The sequence below is a fragment of the Heterodontus francisci genome, chromosome 3 (genome assembly GCF_036365525.1).
Source record: "Heterodontus francisci isolate sHetFra1 chromosome 3, sHetFra1.hap1, whole genome shotgun sequence".
Classification (NCBI taxonomy): Eukaryota; Metazoa; Chordata; class Chondrichthyes; order Heterodontiformes; family Heterodontidae; genus Heterodontus; species Heterodontus francisci.
The window spans coordinates 150,200,855-150,222,612 of NC_090373.1; the positions used below are offsets into that span (position 1 = coordinate 150,200,855).

General features: G+C 40.1%; 1 protein-coding gene across 1 annotated transcript in view; it reads right to left on the minus strand.

Moving 5' to 3' along the window:
* The window catches only part of ascc3 (activating signal cointegrator 1 complex subunit 3), a 740,670-nt gene that overhangs the window by 213,777 nt on the left and 505,135 nt on the right, over nt 1-21,758 (minus strand). Inside the window, exons 19-20 of the mRNA XM_068026887.1 lie at nt 17,999-18,085; nt 3,650-3,826 (exon numbers count right to left, since the gene is read on the minus strand). Coding sequence (XP_067882988.1) covers nt 3,650-3,826; nt 17,999-18,085 — 264 coding nt within the window. The remainder of the gene's footprint in view (nt 1-3,649; nt 3,827-17,998; nt 18,086-21,758) is intronic.

Sequence of the window (21,758 nt, forward strand, 5' to 3'; positions counted from 1 at the left end):
ACTGGCCCTTTTAAGACGAGAAAAATAATCTAGAAAAGCTCAACTTCCTTTGTGTGCGTGAATAAAGTGCAGTACTCTCTAGGAAGAAACTAAATGACAGTATAAAGTCAGAGGAAGTAATAAAGTAGCCATGGTTTGATGAGATTTCGGCAGTGAAAAGAAAATAGAATTATACCATGCTTAATTAAAGTAAAAACAAAATTAAAAAGTATCCAATGTAGTTAGAATGTGCCAATTGTCAGCATGTGGGCTCCACTAACTACCATAGTAGCAATTTGCTCAGAACACAGACATACTAAGTTTGTAGATATGAACTTGATATATTGGTGTACATGGTCAGCATGGACCATACAAGATTTATTCTTTACTGGGTAGCTATCCAGATGTTCAGGGCTGGGTCCAATTACTTCTTACTTTTATGGTTTCCAACAAGTTTCCAACCTTTTTTAATTTCAGGTATATTTGATATGCTATCCTGTGAAAAAGAAAATTACCTCTATAATTTCACATTTATTTCGCCTTAATTAAATGCCTCGTTAACTTATGCAGTAAAAACTTTGTTGAAAACACTTTCTCCTCCGGCAGCTTCATAGATTCAAGAATTTTACAGCATAGAAGATGACTATTATGGCCCATCGCATCTGTGCTGCTTCTCTGAAAGAGGTATCCTATTCCCTAGCTCTTTCCCCATACTTTCAAATATTTATCCATTTCTCTATTAAAAAGTATTACAGAGTCTGTTTCTCTTAGGACATTCCATATCATAACATTAAAAAATTCTAGCTTTTCTATTTGTTCTTTTGGTGATTTATCAAATTTATGCCCTTTAGTTCATTGACCACTAGAATCATTTTCCCCAATTTTCCAAATGAAAAGAGCTCGTTTTTCTGATTAAAGCTCACCGACCTGAAACTTTACCTCTGTTCTCTCTCCACAGATGCTGCCAGACTTGCTGAGTATTTCCAGCACTTTCTGTTTTTAATTCCAAATTTTCAGGGTACCCTGGTATCATTGGTGAATTTCTTTTGCATCAAACCCATGGCTTTGGCACACTTTCTAAAATATGAAACTCAAAACTGAACACGGTGTTCTAACTTTGGCCTAATCAATGATTTGCACAGGTTTAACATCACCTGTTTCCTTGACAGGATAGCTAATTTCTTTTCCATGGATTTTGAATACATTTATTGAAATGAAGATAATATATAAGGAACACATTGTCTTATAGGAGTTACTGTTTTACCCTATTCCTTTTTTCCCTAATTGTGCAAGAAGCTGCAAAGTGTTAACTTGCCTCACTCAGTAACACTCTTGCTTGAGTCAGACGAATGTGGGTTGAAGTCACGACAACATTTTTGCAGATAATCTAAGTTAACAGTACAGTACTGCATTGTTAGAGATGATGTGTTTCAGATCTAATATCAAATGATGGTCCTATCAGCCTGTTTCCATGATTGAGGTGGATGATAAAAGATCCCTTGGCAGCATTAGAAGAAAAGGAGGAAATAGGTCCTTATACAAGGATCTGAATGTGTGCAATATAGTTATATTTCTTCAACCATGCATTGTAGCGTGAAGAGGTTCTAGAGACCTGATCAAGGGCTAGAAGTTTTATTATAGTAATAATAACCCATTTATAACTGGTCTACCAAATTAGCTGAGAACTCTGGCTCAATGCTTCTGAATTTATCAAAAATTGACATGTATGGGGTAATTTTATGAGTTAACTCAAAAATCAAGCCCTGTAGATTATTATAAAACAAACATTTGATAATACTCAACTGCATATGTGCAAGTGAAGATAATGAATATCCAATGAAGAATCAACAATACTGTTTTGAAAACATGCTTACTGTAGAAAGATAGCTTAGTACAATAATATCTTTAATACCAAGTCTTATAAAAGATTCAGAGTGCTGTGCAATCTGCTGAATTTACAGTTTTTGTAGGATTTTGCTTTCAGCTACCCTTATGTGTAATGATTGAGAGGGAGACATGTTTCAGTCGGAGATAATTTTTTCCAAGTCACTAAAGGAGTAATTTCTTTCTTTACTTTTTTTTAAACCTGACTCACTTATAACATTAACACAACTGTATGCACCTTGAGTTTTACAAGCTTGTTTCAACTGCAGCGCATTTTCACACTTCTGCTTTAGTGAAGAACTTAATATAGGTAATGTGCAATCTGCCAATGCAAGATAAATTAACTTTTTTTTTTCCAATGGTAAAAACTTTGGCTTACAATATGTATTCTTGACAATACAGATGATTTATTTTAGCTCTAACAAATTTATATAATGATAATGATCACAGTCAAGTCCAGAGAAAAACTTTTGATCATTGACAGTATCACATTTTAAAAACCACCCGATTTCAATGTTTTCAGTTTAATTACCAAGATTATTTTACAGATATACTTTAATTAAAATGTTGTGCTACAAGTTAGGAATTCAATTTATGATACACTTTAAAAAAAAGTCACAGGATACATGCAAGAAAATTAAGGTTCTTTCCCCAAGTTTACACCGAGGTATATACAGATTAAGCGTACAGATCTACCATAGTTCCACTATAAAAAAGCTGTTTAAATTTGGTCACATTGAAACTACCTTTCAGGCATGTTATATTAAGGGTCATTCCATTCGGCTGTGGTTTACCATCCCAATTCCAAATCTTTCTAAACATGAATGCAATAATTTATATTATCTTGGTTACAACTGGATTTTCGCAGTACATTCACTCCAGTATGACCTTAATCAAGGGTAAGCTGTCAATTCCATAATGCTTCCAACTACACTGATTTCAGCTAAGGTGATTATGTGAAAACAAGCACTGATATGTTGGCTCTAGTGCAACGTGAGAAACTAAGACAATGACTTGTACTTCAGTACATATATCGATCAACGTTACTTCCTTCATGCTTACCTTTCTGCTCTCAGGTTGACAAATAATATGTTTGTAGTTAAGTATCACATGTGCTGACCTGGTCACACTGAACACATTTACTAGATGCTCACTCTTCACCTGAAAGTCTGAACACCTTTGCAGAGATGCAGGAATGCATGGAATACTGACACAGTATTTATGTACCTGGGTACACACAGTAGTTAATTTCTGAAGATTCAGCATGCCTAGGGCAAGTAGCTTGCATAATCTGGTTGGCTAAATAAACTGCACTGAAAAGTGACATTATTAGGAGGCAGTTCTAATGTATGTAGGGAAATGTGGAATATCGAAGTTACACATCCTACATTTCCCTTACATTCCTTGGTACAGTAAAAGAAAACAGAAATGTCTCTGAAGTTAGAGAAGTTTTGTTCATTTTTGTTATACATCCCCCACATAACCGAGCAGGGCGGATTAATGAGGGCTGTTATGATCTCCACGGAGACAGCGAATCAGAAGGTGTGTTTTAAGACATCCTTGCATTAGAAGGTGTGTTTTAAGACATCAATTCTTACCCTTTTCAACAAACTGCCAAGTTCTCTGTGGGAAATCCAAGTGTCTTTCTTATTGACTTCTGTGGTACATCAAAATTGGAAATAAGGCGCAAAGGTCTGAACACTTACCAACGATGTGATCGTGCAGCAGTACAATATGTTTTAATCAGATTATACCTGGTAAATGAGTGAGAGATAAAAGATCTTACCTGTGCAACATAAGCAGTGTCAGAAATGAGCGAGAAGCTATCCAACTCTCCATGGCCAATGTAGGTTTGGAGCAGAATGTTCACTTTCCCATAGGAGTTCTCTACTCCACCTGCGACAGACAGCTCACAGTAATTACATAGCAGCTGATCAAGCTCCTCCATTTCTTCTTCTCTTACCTGTGGCAATACAAAGAAAATACTACATTTAACACCAAATGATTTATGGCAAGCATCCTTCAAAACACTCAAACCTCACTATTCAAAAAAATGACATTAGTCCTACCAAACATTCACAACAAAAAAAAACTGCTATTTTTGACCTGATACACAAAGACAATCCAGTTATTATACATCTGGATTTTTAGAAAATATTTGAAAGATTCCATGATTAATGATTTATGGCCAAATTAAGGAGTCCTGTACTAGGATAAGTACAACGTTAGAAAAAATTAGCTCAAAAAAAGAAAAAGACGATTCAGGCTGGAAAGATAAAGTGAAAGATGTACCAAGGGATTGTTTCTGGTATTTACAATATACATTAGTTGATTGCCAAAATAAAATTGGGATATTTCATCAAGATTTTCTTTCCACTGATTTTGAATGGGTGGAAAATTTATCCCTCTTAGATATTGCTAAAAACACTTTTAAGAATTAAAGGTGAAAAGGGTTTACAGACTGTGCTAAAATTCCCCATTAAAGTATTCAAAATAAAAACCTATTCCATTAAAAAAGTACTTTTAGTCCTTGTAATAAATGATTTAAAAGTAAAAGACTATGCATATGTGTAGGAAAATCAGTTTAATTTTATTTTACTTAACGCAGGACTTTAAAAATACTAACCATGTAGAGTTTCTAACAAAAGATTGTTGTCAGAGTATTAAAGGTGCAGTCAAAGCACTGCAGTTTGATCAAAGCTTCCTTGGACTTGTATTCTAATGTTTTGGCTATACACTTCAACTGATTTTACTGATTGCACCAATAGCAACTCAGGAAACAAGAATTCAATCAGTACCAATCTTCTGCCACTGCAGGCAGCACTGACAACTGAACGATTTAAAAGTAATTATGCAGTTACCATTGCAGGGGGGGAGGTGGTGGCGTAGTGGTAATGTCACTAGACTCGTAACTCAGAGCCCAGGCTAATGCACTGGGGACATCGGTTTGAATCCCACCACGGCAGATGGTGAAATTTGAATTCAATTAATCAATCTGGAATTAAAATCTAGTCTACTGGTGACCAAGAAACTATTGTCGATTATTGTAAAAACCTATCTGGTTCACTAATGTCCTTTAGGGTAGGAAATCTGCCATCCTTACCTGGTCTGGCCTACATGTGACTCCAGACCCACAGCAAAGTGGTTGACTCTTAAATGCCCTCTGAAATGGCCTATCAAGCCACTCAGTAGTCAAGGGCAATTAGGAATGGGCAATAAATGCTGGCCTAGCCAGCGACACCCACATCCCACGAATGAATTTAAAAAAAACATTAATTAATATAGGCTACGAGGGACAAATGAGGTTTGGTAGTCACATGTTTCCCAGGACTCAATCAAATCTTTCAAAAGGAATGGACAAGGACAACTTTTCATAAATTATATACATAATAGATAAATTACCTAATTGGGAATATAGTAAGCTAAATCACCAAATTTGCAGTTAAAACCAAAATAGGAGGCACAGAAAATAGTGTATTTCAAATATTGAAGGTAATTGAACCAACAGTTGGCAGTTATAATTTGACTGGAATAAGTATAAATTTGTGAAGTGGAAGCAAAGGATCATAAGAGGGTATGTCGATCAATGTTCTCGTGCTTATAGTATATACATTGATTCAATCATTAGCAAACGGTTATTTGCAGATTTTTTTTTTTAAATGGCAAATATGTTACGAGGTTTTATGGACAGGGGGATAGCACTTAAATTAAGATAGGTTGTATTTTTGCTGAACAAAGAGTTCATCAAGCTGTATTGGACCACTCTCTGTACTTGTGGTCTAATCAGAAGAGGAATGGTATTATCCTGAAAAGTGCACAGTACAAACAAAGGATGAGAAATTGAGATGATGAGGAAAGGGCAAGGAAGTTCAGCCAGCTTGCTTGGAAAAAGAGGCAATTGTTCGCTACGGTGAAATATTCCAGCGCAAGGGTACAGAAGTTAAAAATGAGCATATTAGGAGTAATTGTGGAAAGCAGGCAAATAGATCGGTTGAATTGTTACCTGGAAAGACAATTGAAAGAGACAGCATAAATGGCTTCAAAATACAATTTATAAGGTTTCTGAAGAAATAACAGATATGCTGAAGATGGATAAGGGGAGTTGATCTGTAAAAATTGGGTGGAGCTTGTTAGGTCTAATGGCTTGAGAACTTTTAATGTTCTTAAAATACATGCAGTAGATAATAATGGTAAGGCTAACAGTGCTCACCACTATAGCAATAAATCGACCACCAACTTCCAACATTCACATATGAGCAGTTAAATGTGGGAATCTGAAAACTGCTGTCACAGATACCTTGCTTTTCCTCAGGCTCTGTTGTAACAGTCCTCACTGATAGACCTCGGCACTGAAATGGTGCAAAGTTGGGGTGTCTTTGCCCACTAATTCCCCCAAAAAAGACACCAAAAAAAGTTAGGGCTGATCCATTTGGGAATATGATTTTAATGTGATAATTCAGAATTAATGCCAATTGACCTCACTAGCTCTGAAAATTTAATTTTACTAGTATGGAGTCTCAGTCCTTCAGAAGTTAAATAGTGTTGGAGATTTAAAATACATTTTTTTAAGTTTCCTGTCTTGACTATCTCCCTCTTAATCCCACCTGTCTTTCTCAACCTTTATTTCGCTTTCTGTACAGCATTTAAATCTAATTTATACTTCCTGCTTTAATTTCTGCAGGCTGAATTTTATAAGCCCCCCTGACGTTGGGGGTTGTGGCGGGGGCCCAGAAAATTCTTCTGGGAGAGGCCCACCACGGGCCTTGATGCCGAGAAGGCCCCGTCCCATTTTACAATTGGTGGCGGAGCCTTTATTTAAATAAATGTAAAACAATGTATAAACACTTAACTTGTCCCGACAGCTGTTCCGTGCAGATATTCCGGCTGGTGGCCAGAACTCCCGCGCTTTCAGATCTCCGTTCAGGGAACCAAGGTGTGTCCTTGGTGGGGATGGGGGGAGGAGTGAATTTTTCAGGGTGGGTGGGGAGCGGCAAAAACAAACGCGATTGGCTGAGGGAATGGTGGGAATGGGTTGAAGGTTAAAGGAAAGAAAGTTTTGGGGGCGGGGGGGGGGGGGGAAGAAGGTCGTGATTGAAAACTTATATTTTTTTTGGGGGGGGGTGGAAATAGGACAAATAATAAGTGGATTATTCATTGGGAAGGTGGGAGAGGAGATTGGAAGTGTTGATAAAATTTTATTTCAATCTTTTGGTAAACCTGTCCCTTTAAACATTTAAATGGCCCTGAAGAGCTTGAAGCCCTTTAAAAAGGCACTGGCACCTAGGCAGTGGTGCTGGCTGCCATTGCCAGGGATGGTGTGCCCGCCCTCTCTATGTCATTGAGGGTGGGCGGTCTGCCCCCTCCATGCTAATGAGCCGCTGCGTGAAATATCGCGGCGGCTCCACGGTGCATGTTTCGCGCATGCACCGCGGACATTTTGAAGCTCGCTGCCGCTCTCCCTGCGTGTCTGCGAGGATTCTTCAATCTGATTGCTAACAGTCTCCACAGGAACAGTAGCATAGTGGCTATGTTACTGGAGTAGTAACCCAGAGGCCAGGACTGATTATCCGGAAACCCAGGTTCAAATTCCACCAGGGCAGCTGGGGAATTTAAATTCATTTAACAAATAAATCTGGAATTAAAAAGCTAGTCTCAGTAATGGTGACCATGCAACCACTGGATTGTCGTAAAAACCCATCTGGTTCACTAATGTCCTTCAGGGAAGTAAATCTGCTGTCCTTATGTGGTCAACCTAAATGTCACTCCAAACCCCCAGCAATATTGTTGATGCTTAACTGCCCTCTGAAATGGCCTTGAAAGCCTCTCAGTTGGGGGCAATTAGGGATGGGCAATAAATTCTGGCCTTGCCAGCAATGCCCACATCCCATGGATGAATACATTAAAAACAAAACTCCACAGATCCCTTGTAGAAAGAACTACACTGAATCCAGATGCTGGATTAGAGCATGTCTCTGATCTAAAGCTGGCAAAAACTTTCAGTGAGGTGAATGGCAAGTGCTGTTCCTTCGCCACTGACCACAAAATCCAGGCCATTAGGTTACATGCTTAGGGATGAACAAAGAATGCAGGCACCTTTTATCAAAGACTTTAACTTAAAGAGTTTTCAAATGCCAGATGAAATTTTGACATGCAAACTTTTTTCCGCCAAAACAGCCTCCAAGCAAATGGGAATGAATTGTACTCTTCTCAGTTAGTAAACTTAAAGCAAATGTTTTTTTTTTCTGGACAAGAAGAAAAGCCAATTTTACAAACGCAACAAAATGCCAATAACAATTTGTTTTTTCTAACACTCAGGTGGCTGGTCAATGGATCAGAGGGCAGCTGACGGTGAGGTGCTGCAAGGTGTCTGGTCCATTTTAATCGTCACGCCTCATTAACATAGATATGGTACGCTGCCCACCCACAATTGCCATGAAGATTCACTTTGTTGGGCTTGACTAATATCAGGGTGCCCAGAGACTCATTCAGGCAAGTCTTGGGGCGGGGGGGGGGGGGGGGGGTGGTGTCGGTGGGAGAGGAGGGATCATTTTGCAAATGCTGAAGGGGGTTGCAGCTGGCTGCCCAAATGTTGTTTGTGGGACCTGGAGTAGTACTCCTGCTTCTCCTGGCCCCATAAAAGTATTTTTTACACTTATCTCTAAAGGTTTTCACTCTGGCCCGCAAAGCCTCCGTGCCAGTTACTTCACCCAGTCGGCAGTTTAAATACCTTTAGGGTTCAATGCATGTCATGGGACCCCGATTTACACGTATTCACTAGGCTCTTGCGCTTCACCTACCCAAGCAAACAGCACTGTTAAAACAGCCATGTGTACCACGCAAGTGTACCATTTAGATTTTAATTCTCCTTCTGCCTGGCTAAAATTCCCCCTTACATCTTATGTTAGATTAATTGTTGAAGGTGTTGTTAAAGCTATTTGTAGGCAGCCTCAAAATCCCTCACATGATATGACAATACTAGGCTTTATTGTTAAGTAAAAAAAATCCTATTGTAGCATGGGGATTTTATCCTTAAGAGGGCTTAATAGCACAAAGTACCTTTAATAAGTTATTAGATGCATATAACTGTTACAGTGTAATTTTTTTGGTCCAGCAATTAATATTCAGCACTGTCAGCTTCTGGGTTCACCAAAAAAAACATTTTGAATCTGCAGTTACTGAAAGATTCATGAAGTTGCTCGGCAACAGAACACAAATCTGACCAGCCTGATGCTCAATTTGTTAAATGTGTCGATTCTGATGCATACCACTGTGATTTAAAACGTCTTGCACTCAAATGATTAGGAGTGCTCATGTGATTTGTAATATTTTTAAATGTAAATTAATAGTATTAGAAAATAATGCTTACATGACAGCATTACATGACCAGCTAGCATGGCACCAGAAAAAAGTCTACACTTTTGCACAGAGTATTGGACAATATAAAGGCCCCAGTTTTGTGGCTCTGGTAAACTCTATGTCAAGAGTGCCAGCCAAAAGTACATTACACAAGTTTCCTCGGTTAAGATATTTGAATAATTAATATGTTTCCAGCACAACTTTAGATTTGTGCTGGCAGCCACTATAATGGGAATTCAGGAAATTTGATCAGAAGTTCAAATTCAAAAGTATGTTCCCACTCAAAATGTAAGTGGCTGCACATAGGGGAAAATATTGTAGATACAGGCGAGGTACCAGACGATTGGAGATCTGCAAACGTTGTACCATTGTTTAAAAAGGGTGCGAGAGATAGGCCAAATAATTATAGGCCGGTCAGTCTGTCCTTGGTGGTGGGTAAATTATTAGAATCAATTCTGAGGGACAGGATAAACTGCCACTTAGAAAGGCATGGATTAATCAGGGATAGCAAAGATTTGTTAGGGGAAGGTCATGTCTTACTATCTTAGAGTCATACAGCATAGAAAAAGACCTTTTCGGCCCATCGTGTCTGTGCTGGCCATCAAGCACCTAACCATTCTAATCCCATTTTCCAGCACTTGGCCCGTAGCCTTGTATGCTATGGCGTTTCAAGTGCTCATCTAAAAACTTCTTAAATGTTGTGATGGTTCCTGCCTCTACCACCTCTTCAGGCAGTGCGTTCCAGATTCCAGTCACCCTCTGGGTGAAATTTTTTTTCCTCAAATCCCCTCTAAACCTCTTGCCCTTACCTTAAATCTATGCCCCCTGGTTATTGACCTCTTCGCTAAGGGAAAGAAAATTCTTCCTATCTAATCTATCAATCCCCTCATAACTTTGTATACCTCAATCATGTCTCCCCTCAGCCTTCTCTGCTCTAAGGAAAACAACCCTAGCCTTTACAGTCTCTCTTCATAGCTGAAACGCTCCAGCCCAAGCACCATCCTGGTGAATCTCCTCTGCACTCTCTCCAGTGCAATCACATCCTTCCTTTAGTGTGGCGACCAGAACTGTACACAGTACTCCAGCTGTGGCCTAACTAATGTTTTATACAGCTGTTTCATAGCCTCCCTGCTCTTATATTCTATGCCCGGCTAATAAAGGCAAATATCCCACATGCCTTCCTAACCACCTTATCTACTGTGCTGCTGCCTTCAGTGATCTATGGACAAGTACACCAAGGTTCCTCTGACCTTCTGGGCAGATGACTGTGATTTAACATGTCCATCCTCAGTCCCCTCCTCTTTCCCATCCACATGCTGTCCCTCAGTGACATCATCCAAACACATGCCATCAGCTTCCACATGATCGCAGATGGCACCCAGCTCTACCCCTCCAGTCTCCCTATGTTGTTAGTCTGCTTATCCAATATCCAGTCTTGGATGACCTGCAGTTTCTTCCTGTTAAAGCTAATGTCTTTGGCCCTTGTAACAAACTTACGCCCAGAGCCTGCCAAGGATCTGTCCTGGCTCTTTTCTCCTCCTTCATTTAAATGCTACCGCTTGGCAACATCATTCTCAGATATGGGGTCACCCATCGGTTTCGTCCACTGACACCAGTCTTTGCCTCCCTGCAACTACCTCCACCACAGAGTACATCCCACACCCCGGCCACTGTCTCAGGATGAACCAGACTGTTTGCAACCTTGCTGTAATTTTTGACCTAAGCTGAACTTACGACCCCTAATCATCTCCATCATAAAAGACATTACTTCCAAATCCTTAACTGCGCTCGTCTCTGCCACTGCCTCAGCCCATCGACTGCTGAAATCCTCATCCATGCCTTGATCACCTCCAGACTACTCCAATATCTCCGTGTCAGCCTCTCATCCTCCACCCTGCACAAACATCAACTCATCCAAAACTCTGCTGCTTATATTCTATCCTGCACCAAATCTTGTTCATCCATCACAGGCTGTTGTTATTGACGTACATTAGTTCCTAGTCCCTCAAAATGCTTCAAATTTAAAATCCTCATCCTCATGTACAAATCCCTTCATGGCCTCATCTCTCCCCATCTCTGTAGCTTTTGACAGACCGCCAAGAAATCTGCATTCCTCTGACTCTAGCATCTTGTGCATTCCCCAGTTCCATCATTGACAACCATGCTATCAACTGACTAGGCAAATGCTCTGATTGCCAGTCCTTCCCTCTCCACCCCCTCTCTTCCTTTGGCCCTCCTTGAAACCTACCTCTGGCCAAGTTTTTAGTCACCGCATCTAATATGTCCTCCTTTAGCTCAGTGTTAAGATTTCGAACCCGCCAAGTTCCTACCTCCACCCAAATTAAGTCCGGGGCGGAAAGGTGTCTGATCGAGGGACCCAGTGTCAGGAAGGGGGAGGCCGCTAACAGCCAGCCCCCTGCCCTTGCTGCTGACACCGCTACACACCCTCCTCTGTGACCCCCACCCCACAAAACCCTTCCCGCCCTGACTCACCTGTGGTCTGGGACCAGCGATGGTGCTGCTCAGTTAAAGAGCTGATGGCCTCTGTTTGGCCGGCAGCTCTCAGCAGGTGGGACTTCCAGAATCACAAAATCGTTACAGCACTGAAGGAGGCTATTTGGCCCATTGTGTCTGCACCGGCTCTCTGAAAGAGCAATTCACTCAGTTCCATTCCCCTGCCTTCTCCCCAGAACCCTGCACATTCTTCCTTTTCATATAACTGTCTAATTCCCTTTTGAATGCTTCAATTGAACCTACCTCCACCACACTCTCAGGCAGCACATTCCAGACCTTAATCACTCGCTGTGTGAAAGTTTTTCCTCATGTCACTTTTGCTTCTCTTACCAAATACTTTAAATCTATGCCCTCTCGTTCTCGATCCTTTCATGAGTGGGAACAGTGTCTCTCTATCCAGACCCCTCATGATTTTGAATACCTTTATCAAATCACCTCACTGCCTTCTCTTCTAGGAAAACAGTCCTAACTCCTCCAATCTATCTTCATGACTGAAATTCCTCATCCCTGGAACCATTCCCGTAAATCTTTTCTGCACTCTCTCCAATGTCCTCACATCTTTCCTCAAAGATGGCGCCCAGAACTGGACGCATAACTCCAGCTGAGCCCGAACTGGTGTCTAATACAAGTTCAACATAACTTCCTTACTCTTGTACTCTATGCCCCTTGTCATGATACTATTTTTTGGGGGGAAATATGCAGTGTGTCTTTAAGATGGCAAAGGATCAGTACTGCTTTAATAACAAGCAAGCCTCAGGAGTTACCGATAAGGTGCGTTCTGGTTGCCGTTGCATACAGCCACTCAGAGATTGAGGATGGATACACAATGTTGCAATAAACTGGCTTTTTATTTGAGGCAGACTGTTCTGACAGACAGACAGACAGCTGGGCCAGCATGAACTGAACAGAGATCTCTGTTAATTTAAGCTGAAGGAAGAAATTAGACTTCGACTTTTATTATCTCTCAAAATACTAAAGCCAGGTTGATTCTATAGAAAGTGGTTGAGAATTGTTGATCTGCTGTGGTCATCACTGGAAGAGAGAGAAGCTTGAAGCTTCAGATATCGGACTGTTTTCCTTTCCTCATCGGACCCTGGAAGATTGCAAGTGGACTTTAATCAGAGGATTGTTCATTGGGAAGCATAAATCTGCAAGGAGACTAATTTTTCCTATTTTTTAAATGTTGTTTTTATCTTAGTAGTGTTTAAGAATTTAGTTTTTCTAATAAACAGTTAATTTGTTGATCTAAAGACACCTGGTTTGGTTTGCCTCATTTGGGGGTTAATAGATGGCTCAATTTGGCTGTGGTTTTCTTTAATTTGGAAAGTTTAAAGTGATATGTTAGGCGATCAGTGGAGTGACGGGACTGAATTGACATTGCATTGCTCCCATCACTATCAGAATCGTATTTTGATTGGGGGCTTTTTCTTGAGCAGTCATGTCGTAACACCTTATTAATAAAGCCCAGGATACTGTATGATTTATTAACTGCACTCTCAACCTGTCCTGCCACCTTCAATGACTTATACACATATACACCCAGGTCCCACTGCTCCTGCACCCCCTTTCGAATTGTACCCTTTATTCTATATTGTCTCTCCATGTTCTTCCTACCAAAATGAATCACTTCACATTTCTCTGCATTGAACTTCATCTGCCACCTGTCTGCCCACCCCACCAACTTGTCTATGTCCTTTTTGAAGTTCTACACTATCCTCCTCGCAGTTCACAATGCTTCCAATTTTTGTTTCATCTGCAAACTTTGAAATCGTGCCCTGTACACCAAAGTTATTAATATATATCAGGAAAAACAAGGGTCCCAACACTGATCCCTGGGGAACTCTACTACAAACCTTCCTCCAGCCTTAAAAACATCCATTAACCACTACTCAGTTTCTGGTCACTCAGCCAATTTTGTATCCATGTTACTACCACCCCTTTTATTCCATGAGCTACAAGTTTGCTCACAGGTCTGTTGTGTGGCACTATATCAAATGCCTTTTGAAAGTCCTTGTGCACCATATCAACAGCATTGCCTTCATCAACCCTCTCTGTTACCTCCTCAAAAAACTCCAACAGGTTAGTTAAACATGATTTTCCCTTTTAAAGCTTTCCTTAATTAACTCGTATTTGTCCATGTGACTATTGACTTTGTCCCGAATTATTTTTTCTAGAAGTTTTTCCACCACTGAAGTTAAACTGACTGGCCTGTAGTTGCTGGGCTTATCTTTACACCTTTTTTGAACAAGGGTGTAAAGTTTGCAATTCTCCAGTCCTCTGGCACAACCCCAGAGTCTAAAGAAGACTGAAAAATTAAGGCTAGTGCCTCTGCAATTTCCACCTTCACTTCCCTCAGCATCTCATCCGGTCCTGGTGCTTTATCCACTTTGAGTACAGACAGCCTATCTAATACTTCCTCTTTATCAATTTTAAACCTCTCTAGTGTCTGACTTACCTCCTCTTTCAACATTGCTTGGGTTGCATCATCTTCCTTGGTAAAGACAGCTGCAAAGTATTCATTTAATATCTCAGCTATGCCCTCTGCCTCCATGTGCAAATCCCCTTTCTGGTCCCTAATCAGCCCCACTCCTCCTTTTACCACCTTTTTACTATTGATATGCCTATAGAAAACTTTGGGATTTCCTTTAATGCTAGCTGCCAGTCTCTTTTCATGATCTTATTTGCTTTTTCACTTCCTGTCTGGACCTTCTATATTCAGCCTGGTTCTCAATAGTATTTTCTACCTGGCATCTGTCAATAAGCACACTTTTTCTTCTTTATCTTAATCTCTACCTCTTTCATCATCCAGGGAGCTCTGGATTTGTTTGCCCTACTTTTCCCCTTCAAGGGAACATATCTCGACTGTGCCCGAAATATGGGTAGCGCAGTGTTCATCCACCGGTTTTCCTGCCAGCTTCCACTACCAGGGTCCTTAATCCTGGGGAAGGCCCGGCACATTACGTGCCAATTGGACACTTAAGTGAACAGTGGCATGCTTTCCCCAGAGGAGGAGATGCGGGGCTCTCCCAGGCACTTTAGCCAGTGGTCGAGATTCCCGTCATCCAGATAAAAGGACTTAAGCACAAAATAAAATCTGACACTTCAATGCAATACTGAGGAAGCAGGTGCCATCTTTTTGATGAGACGTTAAACTGAGGCCCTGTCTGCCCTCTTAGGTGAACATAAGAGATCCCATGGCACTATTGCGAAGAAGAGTAGGGGAGTTATCTCCTGCGTCCTTCCCAACATTTATCCCTCAGTCGACATCACAAAAACAGATTGTTTGGTCAATTATCACATTGTTGATGGTGAAAGTTTGCTGTGCACAAATTGGCTGTCGAGTTTCCTACATTACAACAATGACTACACTTCAAAAGTACTTAATTGGCTGTAAAGTGCTTTGAGATGTCCACCGGTCGTGAAAAGCACTATATAAATACAAGTCTTTCTTTTTCTTGTTCAGGATGTATTCGTATTTAGACACTACATCTTTAACATAGGCCAACTGTGCAACAGCCCCAACAAACAAATTTCTCTGCAGCACCTGTGGAAGAGCCTGTCACTCCAGAATTGGCCTTTATAGCCACTCCAGGCGCTGCTTCACAAACCACTGACCACCTCCAGGCGCGTATCCATTGTCTCTCGAGATAAGGAGGCCCAAAAAAAAAAAAGTTATAGTTGCTACAACATAAAATTGGTTTACATATGAGAACAGCTGCCAATTTTTCTCTTTGTCTTTATTGTCAAGTACCAGACTTCCGATTGGCACTCCCTCCTGATAGCACAACCTAAACTCGAGTTTGTAAGCAACCTGACATATAAAATGCATCCTACCACCCAATACTACAGAGTGCTGGAGGATCATTATGTTGTGTCTCCCTGAACTAGTTGTTGATTTAGTAACACTTGTATTGGTGTTAAAATAAAATCTACTTTGAAAAGTCGAATTGTTGACTTCACAGAGGGAGGAAATAAGGTTTGTTTATAGTTTATAATAAATCTCACCACTATCAGGCAAATAGAATCCAAGAGAAGTGGAATCTGCAGCTTTCAAATAACAAATGGAAAAACCTAACTCCACTGAACCTTGTAACCAGCGATAGCGTTGAAAATAGACATAAGGCAAGAACTGGTACTCCAAGATATTGAGAAATACATCACAAAGATTGAACTTTGGTCATTTTTAAAACAAAACCAGTAGATGATAGGAACACTGTTCTTCCAAACCCCACTTAGGAAACGGTAACCATCTGTTCTCTCCAGAGATACTAACTGGCCTGCTCTGTATTTCTACCATTTTCTGTTTTTGTTTCAGATTTCCAGCATCTGATTTTGCTTTGATCAGTTTTCTTTTTGGTTTTGAATACATTTTAGTGGAGTGATATAGAAATATATATTATTGCACAGCCAGAAACCTAACAGCATCAAGAAATGTAGTACAGGCCTTGGGATGTTTCGCTCACGTGTTTCACATGTAGTTTTAGTAATTTCCTGATATCATTATTCTACAAAGCAGCTACTTCATTAGCAACACATCACAACGGGGCTAAAATCTGCTCTTGACTAATGGGAGATCTAAGCTCAGATAATTTTGCCATTAACTCTAGAACTCTAGGAAATGAGAGTCAATTAAACCATATTCTCTCTAAACCAAAAGGGAAGGCCTTCTGCACTGCTGCTCAGGTGAGGTGAACTCTTGGTCTGTGCTTTTCCAGTTTAATTTATTTGTCACTTATTGTGAGAAAAGTAAAGAAATTGCTGGACAAATAGGCATTCTTCTTTATTTGTTAGTATCCTGCCATTACACAATTAAGTGATTCTCTTTCGCCCTGCATACTTTATGATTTCCCAAAACAATCTTGAACTTAAAGCAAGCATCTATTGAAGGATAATTTATTTAAAAGAAAATATCTGTTCTGGACTACCTTTGTTAATTGAACACAAACTTCCAACAGTTCCTGTAACATCAGTGAAGCGTATGTGCAGTCGTGCTGCTTTAAAACTACCGTGCACCCTGATCATAAAACGTTTTGCTGTGCATTCGTTTAAAGGTCTTGCATAGCATTGAGCTTCTGCACTCAAAGATACATGATATCATATCAGGACACTGCACTGGTTTCATATTTAAAGGAGGACTATAGTATGTAGCTCATATGTAAGCAAATTGAAATATTTATTGTGCTGACTAATACTGCAAGGAATCAGCTGGCAATACAATACAGTTAAACTAATTGCAGCAGACATTAATTTTGGACTAAAAACAAGAAATGCTGGAAATACTCAGCAGGTCTGGCAGCATCTGTGGAGAGAGAAGGTTAACGCTTCAGGTCAGTGACCCTTCATTAGATCTGGACTGTCGTAAAATTCACAATAATTTGCAATTCCTATAAGCTTTAGAGCCAGTGTGGTATGTGGAGCAGCTGTAAAGTTGGAAGAATTCCACAACAAAAAAAGTTGAGACAGGGCTAAAACAAAGTCCAGAAGATTAAACTGAAATTCTCTTCTCTCTGCTGATAATGAAGATTCTACATGAAACCAGTCTGGGCACTCTGAACCAATTTTTCATTGCAACAAACCACACACAAATGGTTTACCAATTGCCATTAACTTGCCTACCGTGGCAAAGCTGTAAAGAAGGTTGGGATGATAAATGCAAGTATCAAGACTGGTGCAGTGGATGGTGCTTTTGTAAGGCAGGGGTTAAGGCACATTGTTGGAAAGAGTAAAGGATCCTCTCATGTGTACCTGGCATGTTATACCTGTTGAGGGAGTGCTTTGTGGTGATAATGAAGCAGAAATGGAAAAGTATTCTGCTTCTCATATTCAACATTTATTTTGAAAAGTACAACAAATATTTTTTAAAATGTAAATTAAAAACACACAAATTACTGAAATCGAATACTGAAATAATTTATAGGTGCACAATGATCGAGGTTTAAGTACATTAATCAGAGTCTGTTGGAACATTTGGCTTTGCCTAATACCAAAATGGCCCCCAGCGTACTCAAGCCCATGATAAATGGATGCTTTCTCATTCATTATTGAATGAGTGTTTTAAATATGCAATTTTTAGTTTCAACTTAATAAATGCTCAGTCTATTAACTCTTTCACTCTCAAAGACAACTGTTGAAGCACAAGGTATTCCCCTGCAGTTCATCTAAAGGGCAGCTTCAAATGTTTCACTCATCCTTCATTAGCTACTCAGTGCTTGAACAAATGCTTCATGGTGAAGCACCTAGCACTTCAATTCTCAAGTCATTTTACCTTGATCTGCTCAAATTCTTCAGCTTTAGATACGAGAGCAAAAATGTCTGCTTCAGTCTTGTGAGCACTGAACAGCTCGTTAAAAGTCTGGAAATGAAAGACAAGAAGTTGTAAATAAATTAAGAAGTCAGGTGCCTCATTTACATTCACAACTTACATACATTTTGGGGTGATTTTAAAAACATGGTCATCACAAAAAGCATGGAAAGGAAATAGTTCAAAAGAAATTCTTTGAAGTGGCCAATAATACTACAGTAGCTGCATGTTGGTACCAAATTATTGCTAAATAGAATGTTAGAAGTTTGCAGAAATTGTATGTGATTGATGACGTATCTCTAGGTGTTCTTTGTGCAATATTACATTCAGTTGCACTCCAAAATTATTCCTTTATATTTCCCACTGAAAAATAGTGCAATGGAAAGCAAGTTCATTTCCCATATAGTAAAGCTTCAGCCTTCGCACCTTTTGTTACCGGGCATATTTAGCACCTTTGTATCGTTGATTGCAAACCAGTAATCTAGCAAAACCTCATCAATACCATTGTCAAGTCAAAAACTTTAAATGCTTGTGTCCTTTGGGGGATCCAGACTTTCAAACTGTTGAATCCCTTTGTTAAATCTTTTCATATGAATTTTTAGCTCAGTTAACTACTACAAATTTAAATTGGAACACTGTTGCTGCTCTCCAAAAGAAAGTATTTTGTCTTGGAGGGTTTGAGCTAAAAAAAAACACAATATTGTCTGCATTCATTAATTATTAATTTCAAGGGAAGGCAATCATCTCAGTTCACATTATTACTTAAAAAAAAAAGTCAGGTTAAGTTTTTAAGGCTACGGTGCTCATGCCTGTGAAAAGACAATGTAAGTAAATTTGGCACTGTGTGGTGAAATGGAACTATGTTGTCTATGATTATGACAAACATTTAATGGGGTTATGTCATGTCAGATGGAAGTTCCAAAAGGTTTTTGTTTCAGGCCAAACTCAGTAAACATCTCCTAAGCAGAGATTTGCTATCCATATCCCCAACCCTTCGGGTGATGGAAAAGATTTCCTTTTATAATTGTTCAGAAAGAACTGGAGCTTCTTCAATTGACAGCTCAATTGGTAAACTTAATTGGTTTAATTGATAGCTCTGTGCACAAAGGCTTCTTGGGAGATATTCAGAAGGCTGTTAACCATTTCTTCAGTTTTGTTTCAGGTTGTGAAGACCAAACAGGACTCAGTGAGAAAGGTAGATAAACAGTTGTTCCCACACACAAATATCGTATCGGGAAATCTTGTAGTTTATTTGACCTTGTAAGAAATGTTCTGGAAATGATGCTCTCAAATTCTGGGGCAGTGTTGTAATTTATTCTTGTTTTTATAAATTTTAGTATTGCCAGTTTCTTACTGGTTCTGCAAATTCTTAAAGAAGTAATAAATTTCCATAGCTTTAGCCTGAATGCAATATTGTGGTATTTCTTTTCCTATCGAAGAAGGTAAAGCATGGTGGACATTCCATGCGACTTCAATTATAAAAAGACGATTGCTGATTTTTAAAATTCTTTCATGGGATGTGAATGTCGCTGGCAACGCTAGCATTTGTTGCCCTTGAGAAGGTGGTGATGAGCCATCTTCTTGAACTCCTTGATCCTGAAGTACACTAATGCCATTTACCCCAACAAGATTGCAAGTTTCAGTTGACAGGTGCTAGTCTACATATGGAAACTGTCTTGTTGCTGTGAGCACCAATAAAACGTGTTGGAAAAGGCTCTCATTGTAATAAAACATTGAAAGACAAAATCAGCAGCCTGGATACTATAGAAAAGAAGTTTTACTTAAAAGGACAATTCTACAGAATCATCACATGTTGAAACAGAAGTACAGTAACAAGGGCAAATGACAGATACTGATAAGGCATTCCTTTAATCTCAATAACAAAATAGTGGAATGTACCCGCTTTTAAATGATGAAAATTGTCACTTGTCTCCCCTATAAAAATGTTGTTTTCTCGTCACCACTCATCATTCTTCCCCAAAAATGTCAGTGGACGAAGCATCTTTTTCCCATGCCTCCACTGAAAACATTCTTAAAATAGTTACTAGATCTGTGCAAATGGAGCTTTAGATAGCTAACATCCAATTTGTTTTCCAATCCTTTTGGTGGGGAAGTGCCTAGCCTCCAACAGCAGCTCTCTGAATTAGCACTGCTGACGACAAGAGCTCTTCATCTGACAAATCAAGCCCAACCATTCTGTCATGCTGTCCTGGCAGGCCTTCCACCTTGGACCCTCCATAAATGTGAGCTCATTCAAAGCTCTGCTGCCCGTATCTAGCCTGGACCAAGTCCTGTTCATCCATCACCCTGTGCTTGTTGACATACGGAGGGCCTCCTATTCAGCGAGCCTTGATTTTTAAATTCTTATCCTTGTTTTCAAATTCCTCCATGGCATCTCACTCCCTACTTCCGTAACTTCCTCCAGCACGACAACCCTGAGAGCGCTCTGCGCTCCTCCAATTTTGGCCTCCCCGATTTCAATCATTTCCCTATTGCCATCCATGCCAACAGCTGCTTAGGTCCCAAGTTCTAGAATTCTCTCCCTAAACTTCACCACCTCTCCTTCCTCCTTTAAGACATTCCTTAAAACCTACTTCTTTGACAAACTTTTGGTCACCTGTCTCAATATTTCCTTACATGGATCAGTGTCAAATTTTATTTGACAATGCTCCGACTAAGGGTTTCGGGACAATTTATTACATTAAAGGTGCTATATAAATGCAATTTCTTGTTGGTGTTGATCCACAGTGCCACTCAAGTAACATTAATCCAAAAACCATCAACTACAACTGGTATCATAAGTCTGTTGTCAATCATCAGCAAAGCGATGGAAGTGTCATTGACAGTGTTATCAAATGGCACTTACTCACCATTAACTCAGTTTGGGTTCCGCAGGGGCTGTCGGTTCCAGACCTCATTCAGCTTTGGTCCAGACATGGACAAAAGAGCTGAATTCCAAAAATGTGGCAAGAGTGACTGCCCTTGACATGGAGTCAAGGAGCCTGAGCAAAACTGGTCAATGAGAATCTGGAGGAAATCTCTCCATTGGCTGGGGTCATACCTAGCTCAAAGGAAAATGACTACAGTTGTTGCAAGCAAATCATCTTAGCATTACTTAACTGGGGATTATTCTAGGCAGTAGGGGTCACGGATTTGGGAGTGCTGTTGAAGTAGTCTTGGTGAGTAGATGCAGTGCGTCTTGTAGAGGGTACACACTGCAGCAACTGTTGGTGCAATGGGTGAATGTTTAAAGTTTAAGAACATTGTTGCAGGAGTTCCTCAGGGCAGTGTCCTGGGCCTAAACATCTTCAGCTGCTTCATCGCTAATGTACCCTCTATCATAAGATGAAGAGTGGGCTATTCGGAATAGGCTAAATACTGTGGCTACAAAAGCAAGTCACAGGTTGGGTATTCTGCACTGTGCAACTCACCTCCTGGCGCCCCAAACCCTGTTCACCATGTACAAGGCACAAATCAGGAGTGTGATGGAATGCTCTCCATTTGCCTGGATGAGTGCAGCTCCAACAACACTCAAGAAGCTCGACACGATCCAGGAAAAAGCAGCCCACTTGATTAACACCCCATCAAAACTTTAAACATTCACCCATTGCACTAACAGTTGCTGCAATGTGTACCATCTACAAGATGCACTGCACCTAATCACCAAGCCTTTTTCAACAGCGCCTGCAAATGTGTGACCCCTACTGCGTAGAAGAATAATCCT